The 17,013-nt window shown below is 72.6% G+C and overlaps 3 protein-coding genes and 1 long non-coding RNA gene across 5 annotated transcripts; 3 read left to right on the forward strand and 1 right to left on the reverse strand.

Moving 5' to 3' along the window:
- The first annotated feature begins 358 nt into the window (after positions 1-358).
- LOC138061309 (homer protein homolog 3-like) lies at positions 359-7,054 on the forward strand. The gene is made up of 4 exons (XM_068910547.1): positions 359-441; positions 5,064-5,241; positions 6,396-6,969; positions 7,026-7,054. The coding sequence occupies exons 1-4, from the start codon at positions 437-439 to the stop codon at positions 7,052-7,054; spliced, it is 786 nt and encodes a 261-aa protein (XP_068766648.1). The 5' UTR covers positions 359-436.
- LOC138061279 (vasodilator-stimulated phosphoprotein-like) lies at positions 6,952-11,978 on the forward strand. 2 transcript variants are annotated; one of them, XM_068910413.1, is made up of 11 exons: positions 6,952-7,392; positions 7,626-7,689; positions 8,308-8,348; positions 8,461-8,684; positions 9,164-9,276; positions 9,360-9,420; positions 9,720-9,765; positions 9,948-9,993; positions 10,638-10,719; positions 10,803-10,860; positions 11,554-11,978. In XM_068910413.1, exons 1-11 carry the CDS (start codon positions 7,080-7,082, stop codon positions 11,589-11,591), a joined length of 1,086 nt encoding a protein of 361 aa, XP_068766514.1. In that variant the 5' UTR covers positions 6,952-7,079; the 3' UTR covers positions 11,592-11,978. The 2 variants fall into 2 exon arrangements, with proteins under 2 accessions (XP_068766514.1, XP_068766515.1); XM_068910414.1 differs by having other exon boundaries at positions 9,167-9,276.
- A 978-nt stretch (positions 11,979-12,956) lies between these two features.
- On the reverse strand, positions 12,957-14,412 carry OPA3 (outer mitochondrial membrane lipid metabolism regulator OPA3). The gene is made up of 2 exons (XM_068910416.1): positions 14,224-14,412; positions 12,957-13,584 (listed from the first exon to the last, which is right to left on the reverse strand). The coding sequence occupies exons 1-2, from the start codon at positions 14,363-14,365 to the stop codon at positions 13,232-13,234; spliced, it is 495 nt and encodes a 164-aa protein (XP_068766517.1). The 5' UTR covers positions 14,366-14,412; the 3' UTR covers positions 12,957-13,231.
- On the forward strand, positions 13,453-17,013 carry LOC138061282 (uncharacterized). Its single transcript, XR_011134950.1, has 2 exons — positions 13,453-13,579; positions 15,816-17,013. It is a non-coding gene; the product is annotated as an uncharacterized lncRNA (long non-coding RNA).

Consider the following 17,013-nt stretch of genomic DNA (forward strand, 5'->3'; position numbering starts at 1 on the left):
GGGGTCCCGTGTGCGGGCCGCAGGCTCAGGAAGACGCTCGCTGCCCCCCCCCGCCCCCTCCCCTCCGCGGGGGGGGAGGCGGAGCCCAGCGCGGCCGCGTCACCAGCCCCGCCCCTCCGCGCACCCCTCCCCCTACCTCACCTCACCAGGGTGGGGCCCACCCGCGCGGCGTCGCCCTTTTAAGAGGGGCGGGGGCGCCGCCGCCGCCGCCGTTACCGGCGGGGGGGGGGGCGCGCGCACGCGCACCGGGGGGCGGGGCGGGGCGGGGCGGGGCGGAGCCGGGCGCGTCCGGCTGTCGCTCCCCCCCCCTTCCCCCCCCCCCCCCTTTCCCCGGTCCTTCCCGGCCGCGGGGCCGGTCCCGCCCCGCCCCGCCCGCCGCCGCCGCCGCCACCGGAAGGGCCCGGCCGGGCCGTGCGCACCCGCCGCCGCCGCCAGCATGAGGTGAGCGGGGACCGGGGGGGTCCCGGGACCGGCGGAGGGGGGTCCGGTACCGGTGAACGGGGGGTTCCCGGGACCGGTGGGAGGGGGGGGTCCGGTACCGGTGAACGAGGGGTTCCCGGGACCGGTACCGGTGGGGGGGGTCCGGTACCGGTGAACGGGGGGTTCCCGGGACCGGTGGGGGGGGGTCCGGTACCGGTGAACGGGGGGTTCCCGGGACCGGGACCGGTGGGGGGGGGGGGGTCCGGTACCGGTGAACGAGGGATTCCCGGGACCGGTACCGGTGGGGGGGGGGGTCCGGTACCGGTGAACGGGGGGTTCCCGGGACCGGTACCGGTGGAGGGGGGGTCCGGTACCGGTGAACGGGGGGTTCCCGGGACCGGTACCGGTGGGGGGAGGTCCGGTACTGGTGAACGGGGAGTTCCCGGTACCGGTACCGGTGGGGGGAGGTCCGGTACCGGTGAACGGGGGGTTCCCGGGACCGGTACCGGTGGGGGGGGTCCGGTACTGGTGAACGGGGAGTTCCCGGTACCGGTACCGGTGGGGGGAGGTCCGGTACCAGTGAACGGGGGATTCCCAGTACTGGTGAAGGGGGGCAGGATAGGACCTAAATGGGGGGGTCCCGGTCGGCTGGGACACAGGGGGGGGACACCCGGTCAGCAGGGACCCCCCCCAAAGTGGGGGTCACCCAGGCCGGGAGGTCCCCAAGGTGGGGGGTCACTGAGCCCTTGGGGTCACCTGGTCTTCGGGGTCCTCAGGGTGGGGGTCACCCGGTCAGTGGGGTCCTCAGGGTGGGGGTCACCCAGCCCTGGGGGTCCTCAGGGTGGGGGTCACCAGGTTAATGGGGTCCTCAGGGTGGGGGTCACCCAGCCCTGGGGGTCCTCAGGGTGGGGGTCACCAGGTCAGTGGGGTCCTCAAGGTGGGGGTCACCCAGCCCTGGGGGTTCCCAGGGTACTGGTCACCAGGTTAATGGGGTCCTCAAGGTGGGGTCATCCAGCCCTGGGGGTCCCCAGGGTGTTGGTCACCAGGTCAGTGGGGTCCTCAGGGTGAGGGTCACCAGGTTAATGGGGTTCCTGGGGTGCACCCAGCCCTGGGGGGGGGGTCCCTGGGGTTCAGGTCACCAGATCAGTAGGGTCCCCAGGGTGGGGGGGGTCACCCAGTCCTGTAGGTCCCTAGGGTGCCGGTCACCAGGTCAGTGGGGTCCCCAGGGTGCCAGTCACCCTGGTCAGTGGGGTCCCCAAGGTGGGGGGTCACTTGATCAGTGGGGTTCCCCCCTAAGCTCCTGTGGGTCCCCAGGGTGCTGGTCACCAGGTCAGTGGGGCCCCAAGGTGGGGGTCACTTGGCACCTGAGGGGTCCCCAAGGTGGGGGTCACCAGACCAGTGGGGTCCTCAGGCTGGAGGTCACCGAGCTCCTGTGGTTCTCCAGGGGGCTGGTCACCAGGTCAATGGGGTCCCCAGGGTGCACCCCGCCTCAGGGGGGTCCCTGGGGTTCAGGTCCCCAGGGTGGGGATCACCCAACGCTGGGGGTCACCAGATCAGCAGGGTCCCCAGGGTGGGGTTCACCCAGCCCTAGGGGTCCCCAGGGTGCCAGTCACCAGGTCAGTGGGGTCCCCAGGGTGCACCCAGACCCAGGGGGGTCCCTGGGGTTCAGGTCCCCAGATCAGTAGGGTCCCCAGGGTGAGGGTCACCCAGTCCTGGGGGTCCCCAGGGTCACCAGGTGAGTGGGGTCCTCAGGCAGCCCTCCCCACCCCCCTCGGGGCACCCGTGGGTGCCACCACCCCCCTCGCTGCCCGGGTTTCCCCACAGGCGCCAGCCGGGCGGCAGCACCCTTGGGTGCTCTTTGCCCCCGCGCCGGCCTCAACTTCCCCTTCCCGCCCCGGGTGCCCCACGGTGGGGGGGGGTGGGGGGGGGTGCAGGAGGGGGCACCCACTGCCTGCTACTGCACCCCCCGACCCCTATCCTGCAGCAAAGCATGCTGGGAAACTCCCACCGATGCCCACCCTGGGGGGGCCCAGGTGTCCGGGTGGGGACAACCCCCTGCCCAGCACGGTGTTTTGGGGGGGGGCACCCATGGGTGCTGGTCCGGCCGCGCGGCGGCACCAAACTTGCCCTTATTTGGTCACTGCCGGCGCGGCCCCCCCCCCCCCGGCCCCACGATACTTCCTGCCCCACAGTGTCCCCCCCCCCAGCACCCCAGGGTGCACCCGGGGCACCCGCTGGGGCCTTGAGGGGGGGGCCCAGGCGTCCTGGCGGCCCCCCCACCCTGGGGTGTCACAGACTTCGGTGACTTGTTCCCCCCCCCCACCCCATCCTGCGCCAACCCGGATGTCCCAGCTCCTGCCCTCGGGAAGGGGGAGGGGCACAGCTCGGACGCCTGGGCCCTCTCCGCACCCGGAGGAAATGGGGGAGGGGGGGAAGGGGGCAGGGCCCGGACGCCTGGGTCCCCTGCTGATAAGGGGAAGGAGTGGGGAGGGGTGGGGTGGGGGGGAGTATGGGGGGTGCTTGTGGTTTGGGTGCCTGTCCTGGCGGGGGGGGGAAGCACCCAGGGGTGCCCCATGGCCAGCCTTGGGGTCGCCCCATGTCCCAGGGGTGCCCCACACCCAGGGGTGCCCCATGGCCAGCCTTGGGGTCGCCCCGTGTCCCAGGGGTGCTCCACACCCAGGGGTGCCCCATGGCCAGCCTTGGGGGTCCCCATGTCCCAGGGGTGCTGCATGGCCTGCTTTGGGGGTGCCCCACACCCAGGGGTGCCCCATGGCCAGCCTTGGGGGTCCTCATGTCCCTGGGGTGCCCCATGGCCTACTTTGGGGTGCCCCACACCCAGGGGTGCCCAATGGTCAGCCTTGGGGGTTGCCCCATGTCCCAGGGGTGCCCCATGGCCAGCCTTGGGGTCGCCCCGTGTCCCGGGGATGCTCCACACCCAGGGGTGCCCCATGCCTGGCCTTGGGGGTGCCCCTTGCCCAGCTTTAGGGGTGCTCCACACCCTGTAGGTGCCCCCTGCCCAGCCCTGGGGGTGCCCCACACCCACTAGTTGCCCCATGCCTGGCCTTGAGGATGCCCCACACCCCATGGGTACCCCTTGGCCGGCCCTGGGGACACCCCATGCCTCGTGGGTGCCCCCTGCCCAGCTTTAGGGGTGCCCCACACCCCGTGGGTGCCCCCTGCCTGGCCTGGGGGGTGCCCCATGCCCCGTGGGTGCCCCCTGCCCAGCCTTGTGGGTGCACCCTGCCCAGCCTGGGGGGACACTCGGCCCCCCGTGGGTGCCCCCTACCCAGCCTTGGGGACACCCCATGCCCCGTGGGTGCCCCCTGCCCAGCTTTAGGGGTGCCCCACACCCCGTGGGTGCCCCTTGCCCAGCCTTGAGGATGCCCCGTGCCCCATGGGTGCCCCCTGCCCGGCCTGGGGGACACCCCACACCTCATCGGTGCCCCTTGCCCAGCCTTGGGGATGCCCCATGGGTGCCCCTTGCCCAGCCTTGAGGATGCCCCGTGCCCCGTGGGTGCCCCCTGCCCATCCTGGGGGACACCCCGCACCCCATGGGTGCCCCCTGCCTGGCCTGGGGGGTGCCCCTTGCCCAGCCTTGAGGATGCCCCACGCCCCGTGGGTGCCCCCTGCCCAGCTTTAGAGGTGCCTCACGCCCCATAGGTGCCCTCTGCCTGGCCTGGGGGGTGCCCCACGCCCTGTGGGTGCCCCCTTGCCCAGCCTTGGGGACACCCCATGCCCCGTGGGTGCCCCCTGCCCAGCTTTAGGGGTGCCCCACACCCCGTGGGTGCCCCCTGCCCAGCCTTGGGGACACCCCACGCCCCGTGGGTGCCCCCTGCCCAGCTTTAGGGGTGCCCCACACCCCGTGGGTGCCCCTTGCCCAGCCTTGAGGATGCCCTGTGCCCTGTGGGTGTCCCCTGCCCGGCCTGGGGGACACCCCGCACCCCATGGGTGCCCCTTGCCCAGCCTTGGGGACACCCCATGCCCCATGGGTGCCCCTTGCCCAGCCTTGAGGATGCCCCATGCCCCGTGGGTGCCCCCTGCCCAGCTTTAGAGGTGCCTCACGCCCCATGGGTGCCCTCTGCCCGGCCTGGGGGGTGCCCCACGCCCCATGGGTGCCCCTTGCCCAGCCTTGGGGACACCCCACGCCCCGTGGGTGCCCCCTGCCCAGCTTTAGGGGTGCCCCACGCCCCGTGGGTGCCCCCTGCCCAGCCTTGGGGACACCCCACGCCCCCTGGGTGCCCCCTGCCCAGCTTTAGGGGTGCCCCACGCCCCGTGGGTGCCCCCTGCCCAGCCTTGGGGACACCCCACGCCCCCTGGGTGCCCCCTGCCCAGCTTTAGAGGTGCCTCACGCCCCATAGGTGCCCTCTGCCTGGCCTGGGGGGTGCCCCACGCCCCATGGGTGCCCCTTGCCCAGCCTTGGGGACACCCCATGCCCCGTGGGTGCCCCCTGCCCAGCTTTAGGGGTGCCCCACACCCCGTGGGTGCCCCCTGCCCAGCCTTGGGGACACCCCACGCCCCGTGGGTGCCCCCTGCCCAGCTTTAGGGGTGCCCCACGCCCCATGGGTGCCCCCCGCCCGGCCTGGGGGAGCACCCGGCGCCCCCCGGGCGGGTGCCGGGGCGCTGAGGCCGGCGGCCGCCCGCAGCGAGACGGTGGTGTGCAGCGCCCGGGCCACGGTGATGCTCTACGACGACGCCAACAAGAAGTGGGTGGCGGCGGGCGGCGGCCCCCAGGCCCCCAGCCGGGTGCAGCTGTACCGCAGCGCCGGCGGCGCCCCCCCCGCCTTCCGCGTCGTCGGCCGCAAGCTGCAGCCCGACCAGCAGGTGCCACCGCCGGGGGGGGGGGGCCGGGGGGACCGCCGGGGGGCTGGGGACATCGGGGGGGGGCTGGGGACACTGGGGGGACTGCCGGGGGCCTGGGGACACCAGGGGGCTGGGAACACTGGGGGGACTGCTGGGGGGCTGGGGACATCGGGGGGGGCTGGGGACACTGGGGGACCGCCGGGGGGCTGGGGACATCAGGGGGGCTGGGGACACCGGGGAGGCTGGGAACCCTGGGGGACTGTTAGGGGGCTGGGAACATCGGGGGGGGCTGGGAACACTGGGGGACTGCTGGGGGGCTGGGGACATCGGGGGGGCTGGGAACACTGGGGGACTGTTGGGGGCTGGGGACATCGTGGGGGGCTGGGAACCCTGGGACACTGGGGGGGCTGGGAACACTGGGGGACTGCCGGGGGCCTGGGGACACCAGGGGGGCTGGGAACACTGGGGGACTGTTGGGGGGCTGGGGACATCGGGGGGGCTGGGAACCCTGGGACACTGGGGGGGCTGGGAACACTGGGGGACTGCCGGGGGCCTGGGGACACCAGGGGGGCTGGGAACACTGGGGGACTGCTGGGGGGCTGGGGACACTGGGGGGGGGCTGGGAACACTGGGGGACTGCTAGGAGGCTGGGGACACTGGGGGACCGCCGGGGGGCTGGGGAGCGGGGGGACTGCCGGGGGGACCGCTGGGGGGCTGGGGATGCCATGGGGACCGCTGGGGAGGTGGGGACTGCTAGGGGGCTGGGGACCGGGGGGACCGCTGGGGCTGGGGACACCACAGGGACCATCGGGGGGTTTGGGGACACCCCCAGGGCCTGGGGATGCTGGGGGGACCACTGGGGCTGGGGACACTGGAGGGACCGCAAGGGGTGGCTGGGGACACCACGGGGACTGGGAGGGTGGGGACACCAGGGACACTGCCAGGGCTGGGGACACTGGGGGGAACACCAGGGCCAGGGTTGGCTGGGGACACCGGGGACACTGCTGGGACTGAGAGGGTGGGGACGCTCTGGACACCCCTAGGGCTTGGGGACACTGGGAGGACTGTTGGGACTGGGGGGCTGGGGACACTGTCTGTGGGGTCCCCAGCTTGGGGGTCAGAGCTTGGGGGGGGGGGGACCTGGGTATCGAGTGACCTCGGTGTCCCCCCCGAAGGTGGTCATCAACTGCGCCATCGCCAAGGGTCTCAAGTACAACCAGGCGACGCCGAGCTTCCACCAGTGGCGGGATGCCCGCCAGGTCTGGGGACTGAGCTTCGGGTCGCGCGAGGACGCCACCCTCTTCGCCACCGCCATGCTCCAGGCCCTGGAGGTGCTGGAGGCCGGTGAGCGGGGACGTGGGGACACCAGGGAGGTGGTGGCACGGGGTGACGTCCCCCAGGGTTGGGGACTGAGCTTCGGGTCGCGCAAGGACGCCACCCTCTTCGCCACCGCCATGCTCCAGGCCCTGGAGGTGCTGGAGGCCGGTGAGCGGGGACGTGGGGACACCAGGGAGGTGGTGGCACGGGGTGACGTCCCCCAGGGCTGGGCACTGAGCTTCGGGTCACGCAAGGACGCCACCCTCTTCGCCACCGCCATGCTCCAGGCCCTGGAGGTGCTGGAGGCCGGTGAGCGGGGACGTGGGGACACCAGGGAGGTGGTGGCACGGGGTGACGTCCCCCAGGGTTGGGCACTGAGCTTTGGGTCGCGCGAGGACGCCACCCTCCAGGCCCTGGAGGTGCTGGAGGCTGGTGAGCGGGGACGTGGGGACACCAGGGAGGTGGTGGCACGGGGTGACGTCCCCCAGGGCTGGGGACTGAGCTTCGGGTCGCGTGAGGACGCCACCCTCTTCGCCACCGCCATGCTCCAGGCCCTGGAGGTGCTGGAGGCCGGTGAGCGGGGACGTGGGGACACCAGGGAGGTGGTGGCACGGGGTGACGTCCCCCAGGGCTGGGGACTGAGCTTCGGGTCGCGCGAGGACGCCACCCTCTTCGCCACCGCCATGCTCCAGGCCCTGGAGGTGCTGGAGGCCGGTGAGCGGGGATGTGGGGACACCAGGGAGGTGGTGGCACGGGGTGACGTCCCCCAGGGCTGGGGACTGAGCTTCGGGTCGCGCGAGGACGCCACCCTCTTCGCCACCGCCATGCTCCAGGCCCTGGAGGTGCTGGAGGCCGGTGAGCGGGGACGTGGGGACACCAGGGAGGTGACACCGTGGGGTGGCATCCCTCAGGTTGGGGGGTGGGGGGGGTCTCAGCTTTGGGTTGTGCGAGGACACCAGGCTCCTCGCTGCCACCCTGGAGGTGGGTGAGCACGGATGAGGTGACACCCGGGGGTGGCCCACTGTGACGTCCCCCCAGCCTGGGGACGTCCCCGGGTGCTGCTCTGAGCTCTCGTCCCCCCCCGCCAGCCCCCGCTCAGCCCTGGCCCGTCCCCAACGGCCCGTCGCTGGAGGAGCCGGAGCAGCAGCGGAGGTAGGAGCCCCCCAAGGGCACCCTGGGGTGCTCATTCCCCCCCCCGAGACCCCCTGCATGTGGGGGGGGCTGACTTGGGGGACACAGTGGCTGTGGGGGGGTCTGTGGGTGCTGACTTGGGGGTCAACATGCCCTGGAGGGGCGCGGGTGCTGGCCTGGGGGTCAGGGTGCCCCGGGGGGATCTGTGGGTGCTGAGTTGGGGGTCAGGGTGCCCCTGGGGGACCACAGGTGCTGGCCTGGGGGTCAGGGTGCCCCAGGGGGGTGCATGGGTGCTGACTTGGGGGTCAGGGTGCCCCGGGGGGGGCCACAGGTGCTGAGTTGGGGGTCAGGGCACCCCCGGAGGGGTCCGTGGGTGCTGAGTTGGGGGTCAGGGCATCCCCGGGGGGGCCACGGGTGCTGACTTGGGGGTCAGGGCACCCCAGGGGGGGCGCGGGTGCTGACTTCGGGGTCAGGGTACTCCAGGGGGGTCTGTGGGTGCTGAGTTGGGGGTCAGGGTGCCCTGGGGGGGCCGCGGGTGCCGACTTGGGAGTCAGGGTGCCCCAGGGACATCCATGGGTGCTGACTTGGGGGTCAGGGCACCCCGGGGGGGGGCACGGGTGCTGACCCCTCTCCCCGCAGGCCGGCGCCGGAGGAGCTGGAGCGGCGCGTGGCCGGCGCAGGTGGGTGCCGGGGAGGGGGGTGACATGAGCCCACCCCCCCACCCAAAAAACCCCCCACGGGGAGAGGGGGGCCAGCGTGGGTGCCCCCCCATGAGCCACTCTCCCCCCACAGGTGCCCCGGCCCTGCCTGCGGGGGGGCCTCCGCCGCCCCCCGGCCCCCCACCACCCCCGGGACCCCCGGGGCCCCCCCCGCCTCCCGGACCCCCCCCAGCTGCCGCCGGGGTCCCGCCGGCACCACCCCTGCCCGGGCCCGCGGGTGCCCCCGGGGGGGCGTCCGGGGGGGGCTCCGGCTTCGCCGCCGCCATCGCGGGGGCCAAACTCAGGAAAGTCGGCAAGGTACCGGGGGGGGGGGGGGGAATTACCCCTGGGGGGGCAAAATGGGGGGGGAGCTCTGCGGTGGGGGGTAATACCGTTTTGGGGGCAGTTCCCACGGGGGGGGGCAGCCCCTGGGGGGTAATACCTGTTTTGGGGGTAGTTCCCATGGGGGGGGGCAGCCCTGCAGGGGGATAATACCCATTTTGGGGGCAGTTCCCACGGGGGGGGCAGCCCTGCAGGGGGGTAATACCCATTTTGGGGGCAGTTCCCACGGGGGGGGCAGCCCCAGGAGGGTAATACCTGTTTTGGGGACAGTTCCCATGGGGGGGGCAGCCCCTGGGGGGTAATACCTGGTTTGGGGGCAGTTCCTATGGGGGGGAGGAGGGGCAGCCCTGCAGGGGGGTAATACCCATTTTGGGGGCAATTCCCAGGGATGATTGCAGCCCCGGGAGGGGGAACAAATCCGGGGGGGGGGTCGCGCTCACCCCGTTTCCCCCCAGCAGGATGAGGCGCCCGGCCCGGCGGTGGCGGCAGCAGCACCCAAGGGCGATGGCACCCGCGGGGGAGGCGGGGGGGGCCTCATGGAGGAGATGAGCGCCATGCTGGCCCGACGGTGAGGGGGTGCCGCATTGTGGGGGGGGCGGTGACGCAGGTTTGGGGGGGGGGACACTGCGCTGACCTCCCCCCCCCCCCCAGGAGAAAGGCCACGCTGCAGGGGGACAAGCCAGCGCCAAAGAGGGACGAGGACGCCGGCAGCGTGAGTGCCCCCCCTTGCCGAAATACTGCTTTGGGGGTGCCCCCCCATCCCTGCGCTGCCCCATTGCCCCCCCCCCCCCCCCCGCTGAGTATTGCTCCTCTCCTGGGGGCTCCCTGTTGCCCCCATCTGGTATTTTGGGGGGGGGGGGGGGATGGCACCTCTCTCTCTCTCTCTCCCAGTTAATCCCATTGTCCCCAGCTGGTGCGGATCCCCTTGTCCCCCCCCTCCAACCTGGCTACCCGCCCCCCCCCCCCCGGTAAATACCCCGCCGTGACCCCTTTTTTTGCCCCTCCCCACAGGACGACGCGGAGCCAGCGAGCACTAGGACCGCGGGGCAGTCCGCGGGTGAGTGCGGAGGAACTACGACTCCCAGCATGCCCTGCCGCCGCGGCGCGGCGCAGAGCCTGCTGGGAGCTGTAGTCCCGAGAGAGGAACGGGTTTTTTTTGGGGGGGGGGAGGGTGGTGGGTGGCTGCGCCCCTGAAGGGGGGGCTCTGCCTCCCCCTCACCCCCTGCTCTCTCACTGCAGAGCCCATCCGGAGGCCGTGGGAGAAGGCCAGCACCACGCTGCCCCGGTGGGTGCTGGGGGCAAAGGGGTGCCAGGGGGGATTTGGGGGACCCGGGGTGTAGGGAAGGGAGTTAGGGGGTGCTGGGGGGATTGAGGGTGGCCAGGGAGGGGGGATTGGGGGTGCCCAGGGTGTAGGGAGGGGGGTGTTGGGGGGGCATTGGGGGTGGCCAGGGTGCAGGGAGGGTAGTTGGAGGGTGCTGGGGGGGGCTTTGGGGGTGTCCAGGGTGCGGGGAGGGTAGTTGGAGGGTGCTGGGGGGGGCATTGGGGGTGTCCAGGGTGCGGGGAGGGTAGTTGGGGGGTGCTGGGGGGGCTTTGGGGGTGTCCAGGGTGCAGGGAGGGGAGTTGGGGGGTGCTGGGGGGGGTCAATGGAGGTGTCCAGGGTGCGGGGAGGGGAGTTGAGGGGTTCTGGCGGGGCTTTGGAGGTGGCCAGGATGCGGGGAGGGGAGTTGAGGGGTGCTGGGGGGGTCATTGGGGGTGTCCAGGGTGTGGGGAGTTGAGGGGTGCTGGGGGGGTCATTGGGGTGCCCAATGCGGGGAGCAGGTTGGGGTGGGAATCTGCCATCCCCGCAGGGGTGCACGTGTCAGGGGACACCCCGGGGGGCTGGGGCAGGGGGTCCTGGCATCCCCCCCCGCAACCTGCCCCGCTCCCCAGGATGAAGTCGGCCGTGCCCGCGGCCCCCGCCGAGCCCCCCGGCACCGCCGCCGACGAGTCCGACCTGGAGCGCCTCAAACAGGTCCCGGGGACGTGGGGGGGACACGGAGGAGGGGCCGGGGGGGGACACGGCAAAACCCCTCACCCTGCACCCTCCCCCCCCAGGAGCTGCTGGAGGAGGTGAGACGGGAGCTGCAGAAGATGAAAGAGGAGATCATCGACGGTGGGTGCGGGGGGGCTGGGGGGGCAATTGGGGGGCTCAGGGGTATGGGGGGAACAGGGAACCGCTGGGGGGCAATTGGGGGGCACAGGGAGCCACTGAGGGGCAACTGAGGGGCTCAGGGGGTTTGGGGGGGCATGGGGAGCCACTGGAGAGCAATTGGGGGAGTTGGGGGGGCACAGGGAGCCACTGAGGGGCAGTTGGGGGGCTTGGGGGTATTGGGGGGGCACAGGGAACCGCTGGTGGGCAATTGGGGGGCTCAGGGGGTATTGGGGGGCACAGGGAACCTTTGGGGGGTAATTGGGGGGCAGAGGGAGCCACTGAGGGGGAACTGAGGGGCTCAGGCGGTATGGGGGGGCATGGGGAGCCACTGGGGAGCAATTGGGGGAGTTGGGGGGGCACAGGGAGCCACTGGGGGGCAGTTGGGGGCATGGGGAGCCACTGGGGGGTCATGGGGAGCCACTGGGGGGCAGTTGGGGGGGGCTGGTCACAGGGAGTCACTGGGGGTAATTAAGGGTCTTGGGGGGGCACAGGGAGCTGCTGGGCAATTGGGGGGCTCAGGGGGTATTGGGGGGCATGGGGAGCTGCTGGGGGGCAATGGGGGGCCGGAAGGGTGCCCAGGACCCCCCCGAGCCGCCCGGCGGGTGGGGGTCACCTCCCACCGTGACCCTTCTCCCCCCATTCCCCCCCCCCCAGTGTTCGTGGCGGAGCTGCGGAAGAGGGGTTCACCCTAGCCCCCCCCCCGAGCCTCCCCCCGACCCCCGGGGCCGGCCCTGGCTGGGGTGGGGTGGGGGGGGTGGGCTGCCCCCCCACACCCCCCATTCACACCCCTCTGGCCAGGCGCCCCCGTGGCGGGGTGGGGGGGAGGCCCCTGGGCCGGCCCCCCCCCCCCCCCAGGCTGTGCCTTACTGGCTGGGGGGGCACCACCCACGGGGCCCCCCCTCACTGTGCCCCCCCCCAGCACCCACACCCACCACTTTGGGTAGGAATCCTCCTTTTTCTGGCTTATTTTATACTTTGGGGTGGGGGGGGCACTCCCTATTTGCCCCCCCCACACACACCGGGCGGACTCGGGGTCTTTTTTACGCCACTCTTGATTTTTTCACGTTTTTTTTTTTTAAGTTGGGTTTTTTGGGGAGGGGGAGGATTTGGGTGCCCCCCCCCCCACCTTGGCACTGGCCCCGGGTGCTGGGGGGGGGGGGGCACCACCGCTCGCGAATAAACCCGGCGTTTTGTACGCGACGCCCGTCTCCGCCTCTTCCCGGCGGTGGCCGTCACCCTCCCGCGGTGGCCGTCACCCTCCCGTCGTGTCCCCCCCCCCCCCGGTGCCACGTCACGGTAAGGAGAGGCGACAGCGGCTGATTTGCTTTGGTTTAATGCCGGGTGACCCCATGGTGGCACGCGGTGGCCCGGCGGGGGACGCCCGCGGTGGCCCGGGGGACCCCCCCCCCGCCGCCGTGCCGCGGGGTCACCCCCTGGGGTGGCCCGGGGGACGCCCACCAGGGCACGTGGCCCCACCGCAGCGGCGTGGGGCACCCTTGCGGTGGCACCCGGTGGCCTCACGGTGGCGGGGGGGGGACCCGGCGTGGTGGCACGTTGAGGGCCCTGCGGTGGCAAGGGGGACCTCAAGTGACACGGGGCACCTCTCCCCCCTCCCCGCGGTGACACGGGGACCCTGGCGGTGGCAGGGGCTTGTCCCCTCCCTGGCCCGGCCCTGACACCCAGGGTTGGGTGGGGGGGGGGGAACACTGCTGGGGACACGTGGGTGCCAAGCCCCGCCCCCTCAACGTGGCTCCACCCCCGCAATGGGTGCTCCCCACCAATCACAGCCTGGCCATGGGGTTGTGGCCCCGCCCCCAACCCTTGGCCCCCGCCTCCGGTTGTCACCCTACACAAAGGGACTGGAGCAAGGGGACCCCCTTGGCCCCGCCCCCACCCCGTGGCCCCGCCCCCACTGTCATCCCAAGGAGGGGGGACACGGGTGTGCAATGCCCCTCCCACTCCTGGCTCCACCCCCAAGCATTGGCTCCACCCCCAATTGTCACCCCCCCACAGGGACAAGGGCCCCCTGAGCCCTGCTCCAGGCCCCGCCCCCCATTGTCACCCGCACAAAGGGCCCCCTGAGCCCTGCTCCAGGCCCCGCCCCCAAACATTGGCCCCGCCCCCAACTGTCACCCGCACACAGGGACAAGGGCACTACGACCCCTCCGAGCCCCGCCCCCCCCCGGCGCGCAAACGCCCTCCAATCACAGCCCGGGGCCGGCGCCCCTCCCTCCCTTGTTTAACCCTTCTCGGCCCCGCCCCCCCACTCCACGCGGAGCCCCGCCCCTCCGGCGGGGCCAACGACACCGCCCGGCCGAGTGCACGTGACGCTTTAATGGGCGGGGCCGGGGGCGGGGGCGGGGGCGGGGCGCGCGGCCAGCTCGTGGAGGCGGCGGTCGGCCTCGCGCATGCGCGCGCCCAGCGCGTCCACGGCCAGCCCCAGCTCGGCCAGGCGCGCCGCCATGTCGCGCAGGGCCGCGGCCTGCTCCTCCTCGCGGCGGCGCGCGTGGCCCGCCTGCCGCGCGTACTCCAGGTAGAGGCACAGCCCGCCCACGCCGAACACGATGGCCTCCCCCAGCAGCTCGGCGCCCAGGTCGGCCGCCGCTTCCTCGTTCAGCGGCTTCACGGCGGCGCCGCGGAACCCCATGATCCGCATCTTGGCGCGCATCTCCACCCAGTGGTACACTGCGGGGGGTGGTGGTGGGGGGGGAATGGCGGGAGGCGGCGGGCACCGGGCGGCCGCCGCCTCCTCCTCCTCCTCCTGCGCGCCGCCATTCCGCCCGCTCAAAGTCAGGCCTCGCCCCGCCCCCTCCTCCCGCCCATTGGCCCAGCCGCCCGCCTCCTAGCGCCGCCACTGGCCGAGCTGCGCGTCGCTCTACTCTTGACCCCGCCCCCGCCTCGCTATTGGCCCAGCAGCGCGTCACTCCCCCGCCGAGCTGCCCGCTCGCCATTGGCCCACCCGCAGTCCCGCCCCCGCGCCGCTATTGGCCCACCCGCGCGTCACTCCCCCGCCGAGCTGCGCGCCCGCCTAGCTGCCCGCTCCCCATTGGCCCACCCGCACCCGCTCCCGCACCGCTATTGGCCCACCCGCGCGTCACTCCCCCTCTTCCCGCCGTCGGCCGGGCCGCCCTCCATTGGCCCATCCTCGCGCCGCTTAGCCCCGCCCCCCAAGCCGCTATTGGCCCAGCCGCGCGGCGCCGCCCCGCCCCCGCGCCGCTCCCCATTGGCCGCGCCGCCCGCGCCCGCCGCCTATTGGCCTCGTCCCCCCGCGGCGTCCCGGCAACCCCCCCCCTCCTCCCGCCCCCCGCCGCCGCCGTCACTCACGCTGCGCCGGCGGCAGGCAGACGTAGGCGCGGAAGAAGGGGCTGGCGCGCGCCGCCGCCTTGATGCGCGCCGCCAGCGGGCGGCTGAGCTGCCGCGCGCCCAGCGTCAGCAGCTTCGCGACGGGGAACGCGCCGGCCACCATCCTGCCGCGCTCCCGGCGGCCCCCGCGCGCCGTGACCTCACCGCGCCGCGCCGCGCCGCTGCGAGGGGGGCGGGGCCGCCGCGCCCCGGAGGCGAAGGCGCTCGTGAATAGGCAAATGAGGCGCCGCTGGCCACGCCCCCTCCCCGCCCCGGCCACGCCCCCTCCCCGCCCCGGCCACGCCCCCTCGCCCCGGCCCGCCGAGCGGAGGGAGGGGGAGGAGCGACCTCCCGAAGGGGCCCAGGTGTCCGGGCCTCCCCTCCCCCACCGGCTACACCCCACCCCTCCAAGGGATCTAGGTGCCCGGGCTGCCCCTCCCCCCTTCCGAGGGGCCCAGGTGTCCGGGCCGCCCCTCCCCCACCGGCTACACCCCACCCCTCCAAGGGATCTAGGTGCCCGGGCTGCCCCTCCCCCCTTCCGAGGGGCCCAGGTGTTCGGGCCGCCCCTCCCCCACTGGGTACATCCCACCCCCCAAGGGGCCCAGGTGTCCGGGCCGCCCCTCCCCCACCGGCCACACTCCCCCCAAGGGGCCCAGGTGTCCGGGCCAACCCCCCGTTGCCCCCCCAAAGGACCCCCGGGCTGCCCCTCCCCCCCAGGTGCATTTCCCCCCCCCCCCAAAAGGGACCCAGGCGTCCGGGCCGATCCCCCCAATACCCTCCCCAAGGGCACCCAGGGGTCCCAGCTGACCCCTCCCCCCCCCAAAAGGGACCCAGGCGTCCGGCTCTGCCCTCCCCCCCCTCCAGGGCCAAGCGCTTAGCGGGGGAGGGGTCGAGCCAGGACGCCTGGGTCCCCGACCCCGCCAGGCGGACGAGGGCGTGGGAGCGGGCCCAGGAGTCCCCTCGGCCTGGCCCGCCCCCCCCCCCTCCAGGGCCCAGGCGTCTGGGCAGGACCCAGGCGTCCGGGCTGGGACCCAGGCGTCCGGGCCCGACTGGGAGCCGACGGCGCCGGAAATTCCCAGGAGCAGCTGCCCCCCCCCGGCCCCCCCCCCGCCAGCCGTTCCCAGGGCCGGCGGCCGAGGGGTCAGTGGGGGGGCCCGGACGCCTGGGTCCCTCCGCAGCTCGGCCGGGGCAGGGGGGTGATGGGAACCCGGACGCCTGGGTCCTTTCCCCAGCTCCTTGAGGACGGGAACTGGAAGGGGGGTGGGGGGGGGGAGGGAAGGACGCCCGGACGCCTGGGCTCTCTGCTCGGCTCCTGGAGGACAGGAAGTTGGTGAGGGGGGAGGAAGGGCGCCCGGACGCCTGGGCCCCGGCCCTGGCCAGGCGTGTCCCCTGTGACGTTTCCCGGCGGGCGCGATGCCAACGTGGCGGAGCGTGGCCGCCCGCGGCCCTCGGGTCCCCCCCCCACCCCGCCGTCACCCCGAAATCACGAGCCGGGGGGCACCCCTGGAGGCTTCCGGTGCGCTTTATTGCCCAGGGCACCTCGGGGTGCCCCAGGCGGGCGGATCTGATGGCAGGTGCTGGAGCACCCGTGGGTGACGTTGGAGCCCCCGTGGGAGACATTGGAGCCCTGCGGGAGACGCTGGAGCACCCGTGGGTGACGTTGGTGTCCCTGTGAGAGGTGGTGGAGCCCCGCGGGAGCTGCGGAAGCCACCGCAGTAGGTGTCAGTGTCCCCACAGGTGATGTCGGTGTCCCCATGAGAAATGCCGGAGCCTTGTGGGAGATGTTGGAGCACCTGTGGGTGATGTTGGTGTCACTGCAGGAGGTGCTGGAGCCTCATGGGAGATCATTGGAGCACCCATGAGGAATGTCGGTGTTGCTATGGAAGACGCTGGAACCCATAGGAGATGTCAGAGCCCGCACGGACGATGTCAGTGTCCTCACGGGAGATGCTGGTGTCACTGTGGGAGCTGCTGGAGCCCCACAGAAGATGCTGGAGCACCCGTGGGTGATATCGGTGTTGCTGCTGAAGACACTGGAGCCCCCATGGGGGAAGTTGGAGCATCCATGGGAGATGCTAGGAGCTGCTGGAGTCTTGTGGGAGCTGTTGGAGCACCGTGGTTGATGTTGGTGTCACTATGGAAGACGCTGGAGCCCCACAGGAGAAGTTGGAGCCCCCACAGATGATGTTGGTGTTCCCATGGGAGATGTTGGAGCCCCGTTGGAAAACATTGGAGCACCCATGGGAGATGTTGATGTGGTTATGGAAGATGATGGAGCCCGACGGGAGATGTCAGAGCCCCCATGGACAATGTTGGTGTTTCCATGGGGGATGTTGGAGCCCTGTGGGAAATAATGGGGCACCCATGGCTGGTGTTGATGTTGCTATGGAAGACGCTGGAGACCCACAGGAGACGCTGGAGCCTCTACAGATGATTTTGATGTCCCCATAGGAGATGCTGGAGCCCCAGTGGGAGATGTTAGAGCACCCATGGGTAATGTCGGTGCCACTATGGAAGACGCTGGAGCCACAATGGATGATGATGTCCCCATGGGAGATGCCGTAGCCCACACAGGTGACATCAGTGTCACTACAGGAGACATGGGAGCCCCACAGGAGATGTTGGAGCCCCCACAGACGATGTCGCTGTCCCCATGGGAGATGTTGGAGCAGCCGTGGGTGATGTTGATGTTGCTATGGAAGACGCTGGAGTCCTATGGGAGATGTTGGACCCCCATGGAGCATGTTGGTGTGCCCATAGGAGATGCTGAGG

Source organism: Struthio camelus, chromosome 16 (genome assembly GCF_040807025.1).
Source record: "Struthio camelus isolate bStrCam1 chromosome 16, bStrCam1.hap1, whole genome shotgun sequence".
Classification (NCBI taxonomy): Eukaryota; Metazoa; Chordata; class Aves; order Struthioniformes; family Struthionidae; genus Struthio; species Struthio camelus.

What these genes read in the sequence shown, in the direction of transcription:
- LOC138061279 (XM_068910413.1), top strand. Translation starts at nt 7,080, where the DNA reads ATGCTCCAGGCCCTGGAGGTGCTGGAGGCCGGTGAGCGGGGACGTGGG. An exon ending in GCGGCGCGTGGCCGGCGCAG is followed by an intron (nt 8,349 to 8,460) that starts GTGGGTGCCGGG and finishes CTCCCCCCACAG; the next exon opens with GTGCCCCGGCCCTGCCTGCG. An exon ending in ACCTGGAGCGCCTCAAACAG is followed by an intron (nt 10,720 to 10,802) that starts GTCCCGGGGACG and finishes CTCCCCCCCCAG; the next exon opens with GAGCTGCTGGAGGAGGTGAG.
- LOC138061309 (XM_068910547.1), top strand. An exon ending in AGCTGCAGCCCGACCAGCAG is followed by an intron (nt 5,242 to 6,395) that starts GTGCCACCGCCG and finishes TCCCCCCCGAAG; the next exon opens with GTGGTCATCAACTGCGCCAT. An exon ending in CCTGGAGGTGCTGGAGGCTG is followed by an intron (nt 6,970 to 7,025) that starts GTGAGCGGGGAC and finishes GACGTCCCCCAG; the next exon opens with GGCTGGGGACTGAGCTTCGG.
- OPA3 (XM_068910416.1), bottom strand. Translation starts at nt 14,365, where the DNA reads ATGGTGGCCGGCGCGTTCCCCGTCGCGAAGCTGCTGACGCTGGGCGCG. An exon ending in CTGCCTGCCGCCGGCGCAGC is followed by an intron (nt 13,585 to 14,223) that starts GTGAGTGACGGC and finishes CACCCCCCGCAG; the next exon opens with TGTACCACTGGGTGGAGATG.